The sequence below is a fragment of the Schistocerca gregaria genome, chromosome 11 (assembly GCF_023897955.1).
Source record: "Schistocerca gregaria isolate iqSchGreg1 chromosome 11, iqSchGreg1.2, whole genome shotgun sequence".
Taxonomy (NCBI): Eukaryota; Metazoa; Arthropoda; class Insecta; order Orthoptera; family Acrididae; genus Schistocerca; species Schistocerca gregaria.
Genome location: NC_064930.1, coordinates 125,260,042 through 125,277,171, shown reverse-complemented (window position 1 = coordinate 125,277,171; position 17,130 = coordinate 125,260,042). Strand labels below are relative to the sequence as shown.

The window sequence follows — 17,130 nt, the reverse complement described above, 5'->3', positions numbered from 1 at the left end:
GTATGTGCATTATTATTCAAACAGCTGTAAGCCCTAATGCAAATGTTTTGTGCATTATATACTCATAGTTATGGGTACTAATTAACAGTGTTACTAGGCAGATATCATCCTTGCCTTTAACTTCACGACCATGCATGCTGATAGCCAACACATAAATCTTGCTTTTTTGATTAATTTTCATGGTACTTAATGTTTTCGTCTGTTTTGGGTTGTACGTATTTTATGTACACGAAGATACGTGTGTGTTATGGAGCTAATGAGTGCACTTAGGCTCCCATACTATGCAATACACTATTAACAAGTTGTCACCTTTTTTTCCATGTTCCATGTTACTTCATTATTTAAAGTGCAGGCATATACTAACTGCTCAACGATTATTCAGGATTGTCTTTTTGTATTCTACATGCTAAATTCTCACAGAACCAATAAATGTGTGTTCTGTTCGAGCTAATGATGGTGGCGGCTGAGTGTGCATAAAGTGTGCTTGCTTGTGTGAATGTGTGCATTTTCTTTGATGAAAAAGTTTTTCGCAGACAGCTGCACGTGTAACAGTTTCTTCATTGGTCTTTATGTTGTGCCTGTCTGCAACTCAATGGATCATCTTTATGTTGAGTAGCAATCTATGCTATCTGTTGTATAGTTCTTATTACAAAATGGAGTTTCTACTGTTTAGTTATATATACGATGTCCCAAAAGGAATTATCATTTGTCAATTATCTATCAGGAATGGTCATTTGAAGCACGAGAGTCAGGTAAACAATTCTTTTATGTTTTGTAATAAATGTGCATATTCTTTTTGTTTAAGTTTATTCCACAATGCTTAAAACTCGTCACCAAAATTGAACATGATTTTATCCAGATTTAAGTGTGTGTGTGTGTGCGCGCGCGCGAGCGCGTAAAGGCACAAAAAATTACGTTTTAATTCTCACTAATGTGAACTATGTTGGGCACAATGAAGGCGCACATAAATCAGTGCTTGTAACAATTTATGGACACAATTTTCTCATAACCATTACTATCAATATTTTTCAAATCACACAATAATAAAAGTTCATCAGGAAAACATTATCCGATACTTAAAGTAAATCACATTATCAGGAACTCACAAATGATTCCAAAGACTCAGGACTCCGAAGAGCATGTGCATCACACCAAGAATGATTGAAATTTTTATCTTTTAAGAGTTCATGAAGATGATTATTTTCAGCCAGCTGAAATGGAAGGGCTGTTTGTATGTATTTTTTGTGGTTTTAGGGCGCACAACTACAATGGTCATTAGCGCCCTGACTAAGTTATGAATGCACCGCGAGGCACAAGGTTAAAACAGCAACTAGAAGGGACAACACTATAAAAGACGTATTAACAGACATAGGATTAAAAAATTACAGCATAATCAAACGTCCTTAGACAGGTGTGTCAAGTTGATAAAACGAAGAACGCGAGCAGCAGCTCCTGGGTCATCCGCTAAAATGGCATCCAGAGTACATGGCAGTACATGGCAGGCCAAGATCAAGACGCAGCGTATTAAAATCCGGACAGGACGTTAAAATTAGGCGGACCATCAGCAATTGCCCACATGGACAGAACGGCGCCGGCGCTGCCGTCAGCAGATGGCGATGGCTGAACTGGCAGTGTCCAATTCGTAGCCGGGCCAAAACGACCTCCTCCCGCCGAGAAGGACGTGAGGACGACGTCCAAGCTAGGGGAAGAGGTTTTGAGGCCCGAAGCTTGTTGTCCCTAAGTGCAGCCCAGTCGGAATGCCACAGCGATAAAATGCGCCGACAAATGATCGTGCAACAATCTGATGAAGGGACACAACAAGAAGCCGTCCGAGGCTGGAGGACCGCAGCCTTGGCCGCGGCACCTGCAGCTTCGTTCCCAGGAACCCACATAAAGCTAACTGGAGACCCGTCGTCCACCAGCTGCTGAAGAGAGCGTTGGATCCGGTGCACGAAAGGGTGAACCGGATACGGATCACTGAGGCTCTGGATGGTGCTCAGAGAATCGGAGCAGATGACATAAGCAGAGTGTCGGTGGCGGCAGACGTAAAGAACAGCCTGGTAGAGGGCAAAGAGCTCAGCTGTGAAGACCGAACAATGGCCATGTAGCCAGTATTTGAAACTTTGTGCACCGACAATAAAAACTCCCGACCCCATCATTGGTCTTAGAGCCATCCGTGTAAATGAAGTTCATATTAATGAACTTTGAACGAAGTTCGACAAAACGGGAGTGATATACTGAACCGGGGGTAACCTCCTTTGGGAGCGAGCGGAGGTCAAGGTGAACGCGAACCTGAGCCTGGAGCCAAGGTAGTGTGTGGCTCTCGCCCACTCTAAAGGTTGCAGGGAGTGAAAACTCAAGGTGTTGGAGGCGACGAAAGCGAACTCCAGGGGGGAAGCAGGGCAGAGACATACAACCAGTATTGACGGTCAAGAGAGTCGTCAAAAAAGGAACGATACGATGGGTGGTCGGGCATTGACAAAAGCCGACAGGCTTAACGACAAAGCAGCATATCGCGCCGGTAGGCGAGTGGCAATTCACCGGCTTCAGCACGAAGACTCGACGGGACTAGTATAAAACGCTCCGATCGCAAGCCGTAAACCACGATGTTGTATGGAGTTGAGGCGGCGTAAGATGGACGGCCGTGCAGAGGAGTATACAAAGCACCCATAATCCAGCTTGGAGCGGACGATCGACCGATATAGGCGAAGTAGGACGGTTCGATCCGCTCCCCACGACGTGCCACTGAGAACACGGAGGACATTTAGAGAATGGGTACAACGGGCAGCCAAATACGACATGTGGACACCAACTAAGTTTCCTGTCAAATGTACGACCTAAAAATTTTGTTGTCTCTACGAATGGGAGAGCAACGGGGCCGAGTCGTAAGGACGGTGGGAGAAACTTTGTAGCGCCAGAAGTTAATACAGACCGTTTTCTCGGCAGAAAAACGGAAGCCATTGGCGACACTCCAGGAGTAAAGACGGTCAAGAGAACGCTGAAGAGAGCACTCCAGGAAACATGTACGCTGCGCGCTGCAATAGATGGTAAAATCGTCCACGAAAAGGGAGCCTGACATCATCTGGGAGGCAATTCATTATTGGATTGATCGCTATGGCGAAGAGAGCGACGCTCAAAACGGAGCCCTGTGGCACCCCATTTTCCTGGCGAAAGGTGTGACAGGACAGAACCCACACGTACCCTGAACTGTCGATCCATTAAAAAGGAACGAATAAAAAGAGGGAGACGACCGCGAAAGCCCCATGTATGCATGGTGTGGAGAATGCCCGCCCTCCAACAGGTGTCGTAAGCCTTCTCCAAATCAAGGAACACAGCCGCGGTCGGGCGCTTCCACAAGAAGTTATTCATAATGAAGGTCGACAGTGTAACCAGATGGTCAACAGCAGAGCGGCGCCTACGAAATCCACATTGTACACTGGTAAGTAGGCGTCGAGATTCGAGCAGCCAAACCAACCGAGAGTTAACCATTCGCTCCATCACCTTACAGACACAGCTGGTAAGCGAGATGGGTCGATAACTGGAAGGCAAGTGCTTGTCCTTCCCTGGCTTAGAAATCGGTACAACAATCGACTCGCGCCAGCATGCGGGAACATGTCCCTCAATCCAGATGCGATTGTAAGTACGAAGAAGGAAACCTTTACCCGCAGGAGAAAGGTTCTTCAGCATCTGAATATGAATAGAATCAGGCCCCGGAGCGGAGGACCATGACCGGGCAAGTGCATTTTCAAGTTCCCGCATGGTGAATGGGGCATTGTAGTTTTCACAATTCGAGGAGTGGAAATTAGGTAGCCGAGCCTCCTCTGCCTGCTTTCAGGGGAGGAAGGCAGGGGGGGCAATGAGTGGAGCTCGAAACCTCTGCGAAAAAGCGGCCAAAGGCATTGGAGACATCCTCAGGGGCCACAAGGACGTCATTCGCGACCGTCAAGCCAGAAACTGGTGAGTGGACCTTAGTGCCAGATAGCCGGCGCAGGCTACCCCATACAACAGAAGGAGTAGAAATGTTGAAGGTGCTTGTGAAAGCAGCCCAGCTGGCTTTCTTGCTTTCTTTAAAAATACGACGACACTGCGCACGTAATCGTTTACAATTGATACCATTCGCCACTGTAGGGTGGCGTTTAAAGGTGCGTAAAGCACGTCGACGAGCACGTAAGGCGTCTCTACACGCTGCGGTCCACCAGGGGACTGGTACGCGGCGTGGAGAAGAAGTAGTGTGAGGGATGGAATATTCAGCAGCAGTGAGAATGACTTCCGTGAGGTGTGCGGCCTGACTATCGCAGCTTGTGAAGGTTTAATCCTGAAAGGTCGCCCTGGAACTGAAGAACCCTCAGTTGGTTGGTTGGTTTGTGGGGGTTAAAGGGACCAGACTGCTATGGTCATCAGTCCCTTTTTCCAAATACTAAAAACACCCACAGAGGAAAAAACGATCAACAGACGATAAGACAGACGACACAGAACAAGAGAAACGTAGACAAAGACCAGACAAGACGAACTAAAATCACACAGAGTGTAACGGTGGTTGGCCGACCATACAAACAAAAGGGGAAAAGCCAACCACCGAGAAACACATGAAACAAAATCAGACAAATCTTAGGCCATAGGCCAGAATCAACACAAAAAACACACACATTAAGCGATAAAATCCCCCTGCCCGAATAAAACGCAGAACTATGTCCGCTATGGAAGAGTCGTCAGATAAAAGCGCTGAGAGCGTATCAGGCAGCGCAAAAGTCTGCCTGAGCACAGGTAAAAGGGCGCACTCCAACAGAATATGGACCACCGTCAAGGACGCCCCACAGCGACAAAGATGGGGATCCTCACGACACAGTAAATAACTGTGCGTGAGTCGGGTGTGGCCAATGCGGAGCCGACAAAGGACGACTGATTCCCTGCGGTTGGCTCACATGGATGACCGCCACACAGTAGTCGTCTCCTTGATACGGCGGAGTTTGTTTGGCACGGGCAGGTTGCGCCAATCAGTGTCCCATAAATCGAAAACTTTGCGGCGTAATAGTGCCCGCAAATCAGTCGCCGGGAGGCCAATCTCCAGAGATGGTGCACTAGTGGCGTCTTTCGCCAGGCGGTCAACAGTTTCATTTCCGGGTATCCCAACATGGCCTGGCGTCCAAACGAAGACCACAGATCTGCCGCAACGGGCAAGAGTATTCAGGGACTCCTGGGTAGCCATCACCAGACGACAACGAGGGAAACACTGGTCGAGAGCTCGTAAACCGCTCAGGGAATCGCTACAGACAACGAAGGACTCACCTGAGCAGGAGCGGATATACTCTAGGGCACGAAAGATGGCGACCAGCTCAGCAGTGTAAACACTGCAGCCAGCCGGCAACGAACGTTGTTCAGAATGGTCACCTAGAGTTAGTGCATAACCGACACGACCAGCAACCATCGAACCGTCGGTATAGACAAAGCCAGAGCCCTGATACGTGGCCAGGATGGAATAAAAGCGGCGTCGGAAGGCCACCGGAAGGACTGAGTCCTTCGAGCTCTGTTCCAAGTCGAGCCGAAGGCAAGGGCGAGGCACACACAATGGGGGTGTACGCAGAGGGGCCCGGAAAGCAGGTGGTACAGGGAAACACTCATGCCCATAGAGAAGCTGTTTGACGCGTACAGTGATTGGACAACCCGACCGGGGCCGACGTTCTGGCAGACAGACGACTGACTGCAGGAACAGGACACAATAATTTGGATGCCCGACAGAATAAGCAGCCAGTAATTGTTGGCGTCGTAACCGCAGTGGAGGGACACCTGCCTCCACAAGTATGCTGTCCACAGGGCTGGTCCGGAAGGCACCAGTGGCAAGGCGTATCCTGCTGTGGAGGATTGGGTCCAGCAGCCGCAACGCAGATGGGGATGCTGAGCCATAAGCCAGACTCCCATAGTCCAGACGGGACTGGATTAACGCCTGGTAAAGCCGTAGTAGAGTAGATCGGTCGGCGCCCCACCCGGTGTGGCTCAGGCATCGCATAGCATTTAGATGCCGCCAACACGCGTGTTTAAGCTGCCGAAAATGAGGCAGCCAAGTCAACCGGGCATCAAAAACCACCCCCAAAAACCGATGTGACTCCACCACTGAAAGAAGCTCGCCGTCAAGATAAAGCCGCGGCTCCGGGTGAACAGTGCGTCGCCAGCAGAAATGCATAACTCAGGTCTTGGCTGCCGAAAACTGAAAACCATGCGCTACAGCCCAAGACTGCACCTTGCGGATTGCGCCCTGTAGCTGACGTTCAGCAGCTGCAATGCCAATAAAGCTGTAGTAAAGGCAGAAGTCGTCAGCATACAGTGAAGCGGAGACAGAATTTCCCACAGCCGCAGCGAGCCCGTTAACGGCTATTAAAAACAGACAGACAGAACAGAACCCTGTGGCACACTGTTCTCCTGGACTTGGAAGGAACTATATGAGGCCGCGACGTGCACGTGGAAGGTACGATACGACAGAAAATTGCGGATATAGATCGGCAGAGGGCCCCTAAGGCCCCATCCATGAAGTGTAGAAAGGATGAGATGACGCCATGTCGTATCATTCGCCTTTCGCATGTCGAAAAAGACAGCGACCAGATGCTGACGGCGGGCAAAGGCAGTACGGATGGCCGACTCCAGGCTCACCAGATTGTCGGCGGCGGAGCGGCCTTTACGGAATCCACCCTGAGATGCAGCCAAAAGGCCCTGAGACTCCAGTACCCAATTCAAGCGCCGGCTCACCATCCGTTCAAGCAACTTGCAAAGAACGTTGGTGAGGCTAATGGGACGGTAGCTGTCCACCTCCAAAGGGTTCTTCCCCAGTTTCAGAATGGGGACAACAAGACTTTCCCGCCATTGCGACGGAAACTCACCGTCGACCCAAATGCGGTTGTAGAAGTCGAGGAGGCGTCGCTGGCAGTCCACTGAAAGGTGTTTCAGCATCTGAGAGTGGATGCTATCTGGGCCAGGAGCGGTATCAGGACAAGCGGCGAGGGCACTGTGGAATTCCCACTCACTGAATGGAACATTGTACAATTCAGGATGGTGGGTGCGAAAAGAACGACGTTCTATCCGGTCTTTAATGGAGCGGAAGCCCAAGGGGTAGTTGGCAGAAGCGGAATTCAGAGCAAAGTGCTCTGCCAAGCGGTTTGCAATGACGTCGGAGTCAGTACAAACTGCTCCATTCAGTGAGAGTGCAGGGACGCTGACAGGGGTTCGATAGCCATAGAGGCGGCGAATCTTGGCCCAGACCTGCTATGGAGTGACATGGAGGCCAATGGTGGACACATACCGCTCCCAGCACTCCTGCTTGCATTGGCGGATAATGCGGTGGGCTCGCGCACGCAGCCTTTTGAAGGCGATAAGGTGTTCGATTGAGGGATGTCGCTTGTAACGCTGGAGCGCCCGCTGGCGAGCTTTAATCGCTTCAGCAATCTCAGGCGACCACCAAGGCACAGTCCGCCGCCGAGGGGACCCAGAAGAACGGGGAATGGCAGATTCGGCGGCAGTAACGATGCCGGTGGTGACCGATTGAACCACTGCATCAATGTCATCGTTAGAGAGAGGCTCAATAGTGGCAGTCGAGGAGAACAAGTCCCAGTCAGCCTTATTCCGAGCCCATCTGCTAGGGCGCCCAGAAGACTGACGCTGTGGTAGTGACAGAAAGATCCGAAAGTGTTCACTACCACAAAGGTCGTCATGCACTTTCCAGTGGACAGACGGTAAGAGGCTAGGGCTACAGATCGAAAGGTCAATGGCGGAGTATGTGCCATGCGCCACACTGAAGTGTGTGGGCACCATCATTTAATATCGAGAGATCGAGCTGCGCCAATAAATGCTCAACAATGGCGCCTCGACCTGTTGCCACCGACCCACCCCACGGATGGTTATGGGCGTTAAAGTCGCCTAGTAACAAGAAAGGTGGCGGCAATTGGGCTATCAGAGCAGCCAGGATATGCTGTGCGACATCACCATCCAGTGGAAGGTAAAGACTGCAGACGGTAACAGCCTGTGGCGTCCACACCCGAACAGCGACAGCCTCTAAAGGTGTTTAGAGAGGTACAGACTCGCTGTGAAGAGAGTTCAGGACATATATGCAGACGCCACCAGACACCCTTTCATAAGCTGCCCGGTTCTTATAATAACCCCAGTAGCCACGGAGGGTGGGGGTTCGCATTGCCGGAAACCAAGTTTCCTGCAGAGCAATGCAGAGGAAAGGGTGAAGGCTGATAAGTTGGCGGAGCTCAGCTAGATGGTGGAAGAAACCGCTGCAGTTCAACTGGGGGATGGTGTTGTCCATGGCTGAGAAAGGCGTGATGGGACTGGGAAGGGAGATTACGCCACTGGGTCACCTGCTGCCTCCGATTTAGCACCTGTGATAGTGCTTTCCATGGCGTCTGATGGACCGGCGAGATCGAGGTCCTCAGCGGATGCCAGAATCTCCACCGCATCCTCAGACGCAGAGGTGGAAGGTTGCAGTGGGATGGCTGCCACAGCGAGTTCCTTGGGCTGAGAGCTCTTCTTGGGTTTCTCACGCTGTTCCTTGGGTCGCACCGACTGGGAGGGCTTCACCGATTCAGTCTCCGGGACGGAGGAGGATCGTGAAGCCCTACGACCAGCTGATTGCGGGCACTTACGCCACTGTCGGACGTCAGCCTTCTCGCTGGCGGAAACCTGGGAAGGGAGGGACCCAAGGGACCCCTTGCGAGCTTGAGAAGCTGAAGAAGTTGGACACTTCTCCGGCTTAGAAGTGGGGACGGACGTCCCCGATGGGTGGTATGATGTTGCTCCTGAGGTAGGTGGCGCAGGAGCAACCCAATGGGTAGAGCCCCCCACTGGCGAGGGGGCAGGAGGAGTTGTACTACTTGTCGATCCGGCCACAATTTGAGAAACAGACGGGGCTAGCACAGGTGTTGTAGCAGCAGCGTAGGAAGATGTCATTCTCACAGGATGGAGTCGGTCGTATAGGTCAGTCGGCCCAGGGTCTCGTATTCCATGATTTTACGCTCTTTCCGGAAAATTTGGCAGTCTGGCGAGCAAGGTGAATGGTGCTCCCCGCAGTTGACACAGATGGGAGGCGGGGCACATGGAGTATTGGGATGTGATGGGCGTCCGCAATCTCGCCATGTGAGGCTGGAAGTGCAGCGAGAAGACATATGCCCGAACTTCCAGCACTTAAAGCACCGCATCAGGGAGGGATATAGGGCTTAACGTCACATCGGTAGACCATCACCTTGACATTTTCCGGTAAGGTATCCCCTTCGAAGGCCAAGATGAAGGCACCGGTAGCAATCTGATTTTCCTTCGGAGCCCGATGAATGCGCCGGTCGAAATGTACACCTCGACGCTCTAAATTGGCGCGCAGCTCTTCATCAGACTGCAAAAGAAGATCCCTATGGTAAATAACTCCCTGGACCATATTTAAACTCTTATGGGGTGTGATCATAACGGCAACATCCCCAACTTGTCACAAGCGAGTAACCATCGTGACTGGGCAGAGGATGCCATTTGTATCAGGACTGACCCAGAGCGCATTTTTGACAAGCCCTCCACCTCCCCAAACTTGTCCTCTAAATGCTCGACGAAGAACTGAGGCTTTGTGGAGAGAAAAGAATCCCCATCACCCCTCGTACAAACTAAGAAGCGGGGCGAATAACTGCTACTGCCATCCTGAGACTTACGTTCCTCCCACGGTGTGACCAGGGAGGGGAATGTTTTCGGATCATACTTCTGAGCGTTAAGCTGAGCCCGAGAATGCTTAGAGACTGCTGGCGGCTGGCCACCAGCGAGAGACGATGTACCACGCTTCATTGCAGGTCATCCGCCCTGATGCCACCTACTCTGACCAAGGGCCCTCCCCACGGGCGCCACCCAGCCACGGCAAGAGCCACCTGGCAGGATGGCCGTTGCCGGGAGTCCGAAGACCCCAGGAGGATAGGCATCTACTCCTTGGCATACGTGGGCAGTTAACGTCACAGTCATCAGTAGAGCGATCCCTGTGTTGTCAGGGGGCTACAACCAACAGGGTACATGGCAGCCCCACCACAATGGACTGGCTACCGTGTTGGATGTTAGGTAACATGTGGTCCATGGTCGCTGTCGGTGCAGAAAGAGGCACTGCACAGTGCAAGGTGTTATCTGCACACAGAAAAAGAGTCATGCCCAAGAGATGGAGAGCGGACAGGACTGCAGTTCAACGGTGTATAAGCTGGCGAAAGGTCTGATTGCAAGATGGACACAATGCACCAAGTAAGGCGCCCTTCCCAAATCGGCTCGCTCTTCGGAAAATTTTGAGAGATGGAGGTCAAACCCAACAGGGGACTATCATATAAGGCCAAAAAGTTTGAGACTGCTTTTAGTCGCCTCTTACGATAGGCAGGAATACTGCGGGATTATTCTAACCCCCGAACCCGCAGGGGGGGAAGAGCCCTCAGTCTGCTTTGGAGATGTTCCAACTAGTTGAGCAGGGAGAGGGTGTATGATGCAGGAGATGGATAACACATGGGAAGTGGTCGCTCGAATATGTATCAGAAAGCACATACCACTCAAACCGGCTTGCAAGTTGGGTAGTACAGAGACAGAGGTCCAAATGGGAATAGGTGTGAGAGGTGTCTGAAAGGAAAGTAGGGGCGCCAGTGTTGAGGCAGACTAGATTGAGCTGGTTGAAAACGTCTGCTAACAGGGAGCCCCTCAGACAGGATGCTGGAGAGCCCCAAAGAGGATGGTGAGCATTGAAGTCTCCAGTTAACAAAAATGGTGCAGGGAGCTGAGCAATAATTTGCAGCATGTCTGCCCTGGTAATGGCAGACGACGATGGCGTGTAAACGGTACAGATGTAAAATGTAAAATTGGGGAGAGTAATGCGGACGGCAACTGCCTGCAGGCCGGTGTGCAATATGATGGGATCATAGTAGATATCGTCCCGGACCCTCAACATAACCCATCCATGCGCCGGAATATCTACCACATGGGTAAGTCAAAACGCTCAGAGGTGTAGTGTGCCAAGGCAATTTGATTGCATGGGCGTAGCTTCGTTTCCTGGAGGGCTACTACGAGAGGACGGTGCGAGCGGAGCAGCAATTTTAAGTCCTCTCGGTTGGAACGAATGCTGCGAATATTCCAGTGAATAAGTGCCATCGTGAGAAGAATATGCAAGAAGGGGTCATCGAGAAGGCCGCTGAGGGCCCGGCTTCGAGCGAGCACTGCCGGCGCTAGCAGGAGGCGGACAGTCGTCGTCCATTTGTTCTATAGGTTCATTGGCCATCTTGTGAAGATGGCCGGAAGGGGGAGCTTCCTCTGCTGGTGAACGGCCAGATGTTCAGCTACCAGCGGTGCGGCCAGGCGAAATGGATGATACGGCCTGGGGCGGCAACTGCTGGGGGGGGGGGGGGGGGGGCAGGAGGAGAAATGCGCCGTGGCGGGGAAGGAGAACTGCTTCCTATGAGCCTTCGTGGAAGGCCGTTTTGTGCAAGGATTGGTCGATGGCTGAGGGTTCGAGGTACGTAGATGGTCTGCACGTACGGTTCTTTCTTGAAAGCCCGTGCTTCTGACTTCTGAGTCTTCGTCCTGGCAGAAGCTGATAAAAGTGCTTGTGTCAGAGGGGCGACGGGAGGAAGAGCAGACGTCGACCGGGCGATCTTAGCACTGGCTGAACGGACGAACGCGTGGGTCGGCCTTCAGGCAAGGACAAGGAGGAGGCAAGGACAAGGAGGAGGCAAGGACAAGGAGGAGGCAAGGACAAGAAGGAGGCAAGGACAAGAAGGAGGCAAGGACAAGAAGGAGGCAAGGACAAGAAGGAGGCAAGGACAAGAAGGAGGCAAGGACAAGAAGGAGGCAAGGACAAGAAGGAGGCAAGGACAAGAAGGAGGCAAGGACAAGAAGGAGGCAAGGACAAGAAGGAGGCAAGGACAAGAAGGAGGCAAGGACAAGAAGGAGGCAAGGACAAGAAGGAGGCAAGGACAAGAAGGAGGCAAGGACAAGAAGGAGGCAAGGACAAGAAGGAGGCAAGGACAAGAAGGAGGCAAGGACAAGAAGGAGGCAAGGACAAGAAGGAGGCAAGGACAAGAAGGAGGCAAGGACAAGAAGGAGGCAAGGACAAGAAGGAGGCAAGGACAAGAAGGAGGCAAGGACAAGAAGGAGGCAAGGACAAGAAGGAGGCAAGGACAAGAAGGAGGCAAGGACAAGAAGGAGGCAAGGACAAGAAGGAGGCAAGGACAAGAAGGAGGCAAGGACAAGAAGGAGGCAAGGACAAGAAGGAGGCAAGGACAAGAAGGAGGCAAGGACAAGAAGGAGGCAAGGACAAGAAGGAGGCAAGGACAAGAAGGAGGCAAGGACAAGAAGGAGGCAAGGACAAGAAGGAGGCAAGGACAAGAAGGAGGCAAGGACAAGAAGGAGGCAAGGACAAGAAGGAGGCAAGGACAAGAAGGAGGCAAGGACAAGAAGGAGGCAAGGACAAGAAGGAGGCAAGGACAAGAAGGAGGCAAGGACAAGAGTAAGTAAGACAGCAAGATGGAGAAGAACAAAGAAAGGAACCAACCAAAGGAAGGAAGAAACCAGAAGAAGTGAAAAACCAAAATGAACGCAAATATAGGTCGTGAAACTGTCCGTCTCTGGACGCAGGTGCTAACTACCCCCTTGAGGGGGAGGGACTCCTTTTAGTCGCCTCTTACGACAGGCAGGAATACCTCGGGCCTATTTTAACCCCCGGACCTGCAGGGGGGTATGTATGTATGTATGTATGTATATTTAGATTTATTTCATACACAGGACATTGATTTTTCCTGTTACTATTAGTAGGTGATCTAGCTATCCATACAGCAGAATCATTCTGCAATCAGCTTCAAACGCTGGTTCTCGAAATTGTCTCAATAGTGTTCTCCAGAAACAATGTCATCTTCCATTCATTGATTCCCATTTGAGTTCCCAAAGCACATCTGTAATTCTTGCATGTGTATTTGAACCTACCAATAACAAACCTAGAAGCCAGAGTGTGAATTGCCTCGATGTCTTGCTTTAATCCTACCTGGTGGGGATTCCAAACACTATCAGTACCAAAGAATGGGTCACAAATGAACAACATTTTCCTAAAATTATTCCAACAAACGAAAGTCGACCACTTGCCTTACACATTTATCCCATTTCAAGACACTTAGCAGTGTTCCCTTAGACATTTACATGATCTGACTGTCATGCAGGACACTAATAGTGCTGTATTCAAACTTTATGGGTTTGTTATTGCTAATCATCTGCATTAACTGATTTTTTCACAACTAGAGCTAGCTGACATCACATTAGCCAAAAATTCTGTCCAAGTCATCTCATATCATCCTACAGTCACCTAATGGCAACACCTTCCTGTAAACTATAGCATCATCAGTAAACAGGCACAGATTGCTGCTGACCCTATCCCTTTATGTATATAAAGAAAAATAAAGGTCCTGTCACACTTACCTCAGCAAATGTGTAAATAAGATAATGGGTTCTTGACAAAATTTAAATCCTAATCTGGCACTGATATAAATTCAATGGCAGAAAGTGACAATATGTGCCAGACAGACTCAGCCTGGTTTTCCCACTTCCCGAGTGATCACCTTAAATGCTTCAGCTGTCTGAGCACACTTCACATCCAACCCTAATGCCTGACTTTTCACACACTACAGATAGGTCCCTCATTACTTGCTGCTTCACGTTGATTCCCGCAAGAGTTCAGATAAGAGTGCATCTGCACCAAGTGATCTTTGGGGGTACAAAAGACGTGGATATAAGAATTTCATTTTTATTTTTTGACGGAAAATAATTGTTTGGATTTCTCTCTGATTTTATGTATGTTTGTTGAGTTTTGGATGACAGTATTTTAATTTACTTTGAAATAATTAACTACACAAGTAATTTTCACAGGTTCCATGAGTACTTGTTCAGCTACAACAACATATTGCAGGGACTGTTTGCTCTAGATGGCTGGTGATTGATCTGCAGTGAATATCCTGCTGAATTGGTTGGCCGAAATGGTTGTTATGGTATCACTTCCTGTTTGCCATGTAATGCATGGTATTCACTCATGCTTCGTAAGGCGCATTACGTGTTTCACTGCATATATTTGGGCTTGTTGCTCATCGAGTGGTGTTTCTCTCTTTGATATTACTCCACCAAAGCAAATATTTAAGAGAAACCTGAGGAAACCTCCCGTTTTCCGTATTTGCTGCGTTAAGGACGTACTGCCTGATCGTCGCATTGGTCGCTTTTCTCTCCCAAACGTGTACATTTATCGCCTGCTAACTTCTGTCGCGTGCTGCGGAATGCGGAGACACTACAAGCAACACAGTAGAACACAGCAGAACACAGTAGAACGCAGTAGAAGCTACTAAGTTGATGCAATCGGCCAGTAGGAAGCAGCACAATTCAAGTTTCTGTTATCGATTATTGAATAATTGGCCGGGTTTGGTGCCTTGGTTCATGCAACTCTTAACGTCCTCGGTCATGTCCGAGGTGTGGCAGCCATGTTGCGAAAGAAAATGCGAAAAGTGTTAATATGTAGTAAAAACCTAAGAAATCCTCCCGTTTTCGTCATTTGCCATCTAATAGATGTAATGCCAGAGCGTCACATTGGTCGCATTTCTCTCACAAACGAGTAAATTTATTTTGTATATTGTAACAAATAAGTTCTCCGAGACAAATATTAAGTCATGAGCGTCGTCTTCAGAATTAGACTAACTGTACTAAAACATTAGGTATATAGTACATTAATCAAATTAAAGTTTGTACTGACTCGAAAAGATGCAGTACTTACAAGTCACATATTAAAAAAGATTTAAGCCGGAAAGCCAACGTCATGAACACTTGTTAGATGGCGAGCCGCAAAGGGCTGCTCGTACTGTGAACAACGGATGCAACGATACTGAGGTGCCCACTTTAGAGAGTGTGGGCAAGTACACGTGGTGTTGCTACAAGCGCCATCTAGTAGGCGCAGAAACAACTAGGCTACTGTACATTCAAAGTTACACACATGAAATTGTGATGCAGCTGATTCAGGCGTAAAGTGAGAATTAATAATAACAGGATGTTGTTACATATTTATCTACTTTAAATATATATACATTTTTTAATGTAAAAACGTTAGTTATGACATACAAGAAAACAGCAAACATGTGACAGGAAAACAACATTTCGGTAAACTGCATGAGGAAGTCTGACTCAAAGATCAAGCAATGGCTTTAAACAGTCAAAAAATTTTTATTTCGCTGCTGCAGCTGTTCGTTGAGAATGAAGCCATCATAACGAGTGAGATGTTTGAAAATCTCCAATTCCTATAAGACATCTAACCTACGGCCCTCCTTTTCCGTATGCAGAATATTGTTATCGCCTATGGCTTTAGGCACGTGTCAAGTAATTAAGAGATGATCGGCAAACGATGAATTTAGGGGCTTGCTGCCGTTCTTTCTCAAAAGATGTTCTTTATATCTGATGGTGAAAGGACGTAGGGGTTGCCCTATACAATAGGAGGAGTAGGTATCGCAGATCTTATAAACGCCAGAACTTTCTGTAGGGGAGCGAATGGATCTCAAATTATGATTGAAGTATCTTTTTGGATTATTATTAGTAGAGAAGGCAACATTGCAGTTGTATTTGTTGCGAAGCATGCGCTGAATCTGATGGGGAGTGTGTCCTATGAAAGAAATAGAAAAACGTGTTTTTGGGTTAATTTCAGTGCATGAGGTGTTGAGCGTGGTAGTTCTTGCAGGTTTCTTTTTTAGGATATCGTCCACCATGTTAGGCGTGTATTCATTATTGACTGCTATGGTATTAAGTAAATTAATCTCCTCATTAAAGTTTTCTGTTGAAAGTGGTATGGAGATGGCTCGGTGGACGGCAGAGTGAAAAAAGGCCATTTTTTGAGACTGTGGATGAAAAGAGGAAGAATATTTTCGAAAAATATTGAAAGTGATATTGTCTTCTATTGTAAGCGTCAAGTCTAAATTATTTAAATTGGCGGTTATCGCTTTCGAGTTCAATAGTGAAAGAAATTTTTTCATGGGGGTAGTAAATATATGAGGTAGTAAATATATGATCATTTCTATCGGCGGGTCTGTTATAGGTGACTAGAATATCATGAACGTATCTTGTGTAACCTCCCCCATGAACCATGGACCTTGCCGTTGGAGGGGAGGCTTGCGTGCTTCAGCGATACAGATAGCCATACCGTAGGTGCAACCACAACGGAGGGCTATCTGCTGAGAGGCCAGACAAACGTGTGGTACCTGAAGCGGGGCAGCAGCCTTTTCAGTAGTTGCAAGGGCAACAGTCTGGATGATTGACTGATATGGCCTTGTAACAATAACCAAAACAGCCTTGCTATGCTGGTACTGTGAACGGCTGAAAACAAGGGGAAACTATGGCCGTAATTTTTCCCGAGGGCATGCAGCTTTAGTGTATTATTAAATGATGATGGCGTCCTCTTGGCTAAAATATTCCGGAGGTAAAATAGTACCCCATTCGGATCTCCGGGCGGGGACTACTCAAGAGGATGTCGTTATCAGGAGAAAGAAAACAGGTGTTCTACGGATTGGAGCGTGGAATGTCAGATCACTCAATCGGGAGGGTAGGTTAGAGAATTTAAAAAGGGAAATGGATAGGTTAAAGTTAGATATAGTGGGAATTGGTGAAGTTCGGTGGCAGGAGGAACAAGGCTTCTGGTCAGGTGACTACAGGGTTATAAACAAAATCAAATAGGGGTCATGCAGGAGTAGGTTTAATAATGAATAGGAAAATAGGAATGCAGGTAAGCTACTACAAACAGCATAGTGAACGTATTATTGTGGCCAAAATAGATATGAAGCCCACACCTATTACAGTAGTACAAGTTTATATGCCAACTAGCTCTGCAGATGCAGAAATTGAAGAAATGTATGGTGAAATAAAAGACATCATTCAGGTACTGAAGGGTGACGAAAATTTAATAGTCATGGGTGACTGGAATTCGGTAGTAGGAAAAGGGAGAGAAGGGAACGTAGTAGGTGAATATGGATTGGGGGAGAAAAATGAAAGCGGAAGCCACGTGGTAGAATTTTGCACAGAGCACAACTTAATCATAGCTAACACTTGGTTTAAGAATCATGAAAGAAGGTTGTATACATGGAA

At 48.7% G+C, this 17,130-nt stretch overlaps 1 protein-coding gene across 1 annotated transcript in view; it reads left to right on the top strand.

Moving 5' to 3' along the window:
- The window catches only part of LOC126295060 (uncharacterized), a 13,536-nt gene extending 1,045 nt beyond the window's left edge, over window positions 1-12,491 (top strand). Inside the window, exon 2 of the mRNA XM_049987307.1 lies at window positions 11,677-12,491. Coding sequence (XP_049843264.1) covers window positions 11,677-12,491 — 815 coding nt within the window. The remainder of the gene's footprint in view (window positions 1-11,676) is intronic.
- The last annotated feature ends 4,639 nt before the right edge of the window (window positions 12,492-17,130 follow it).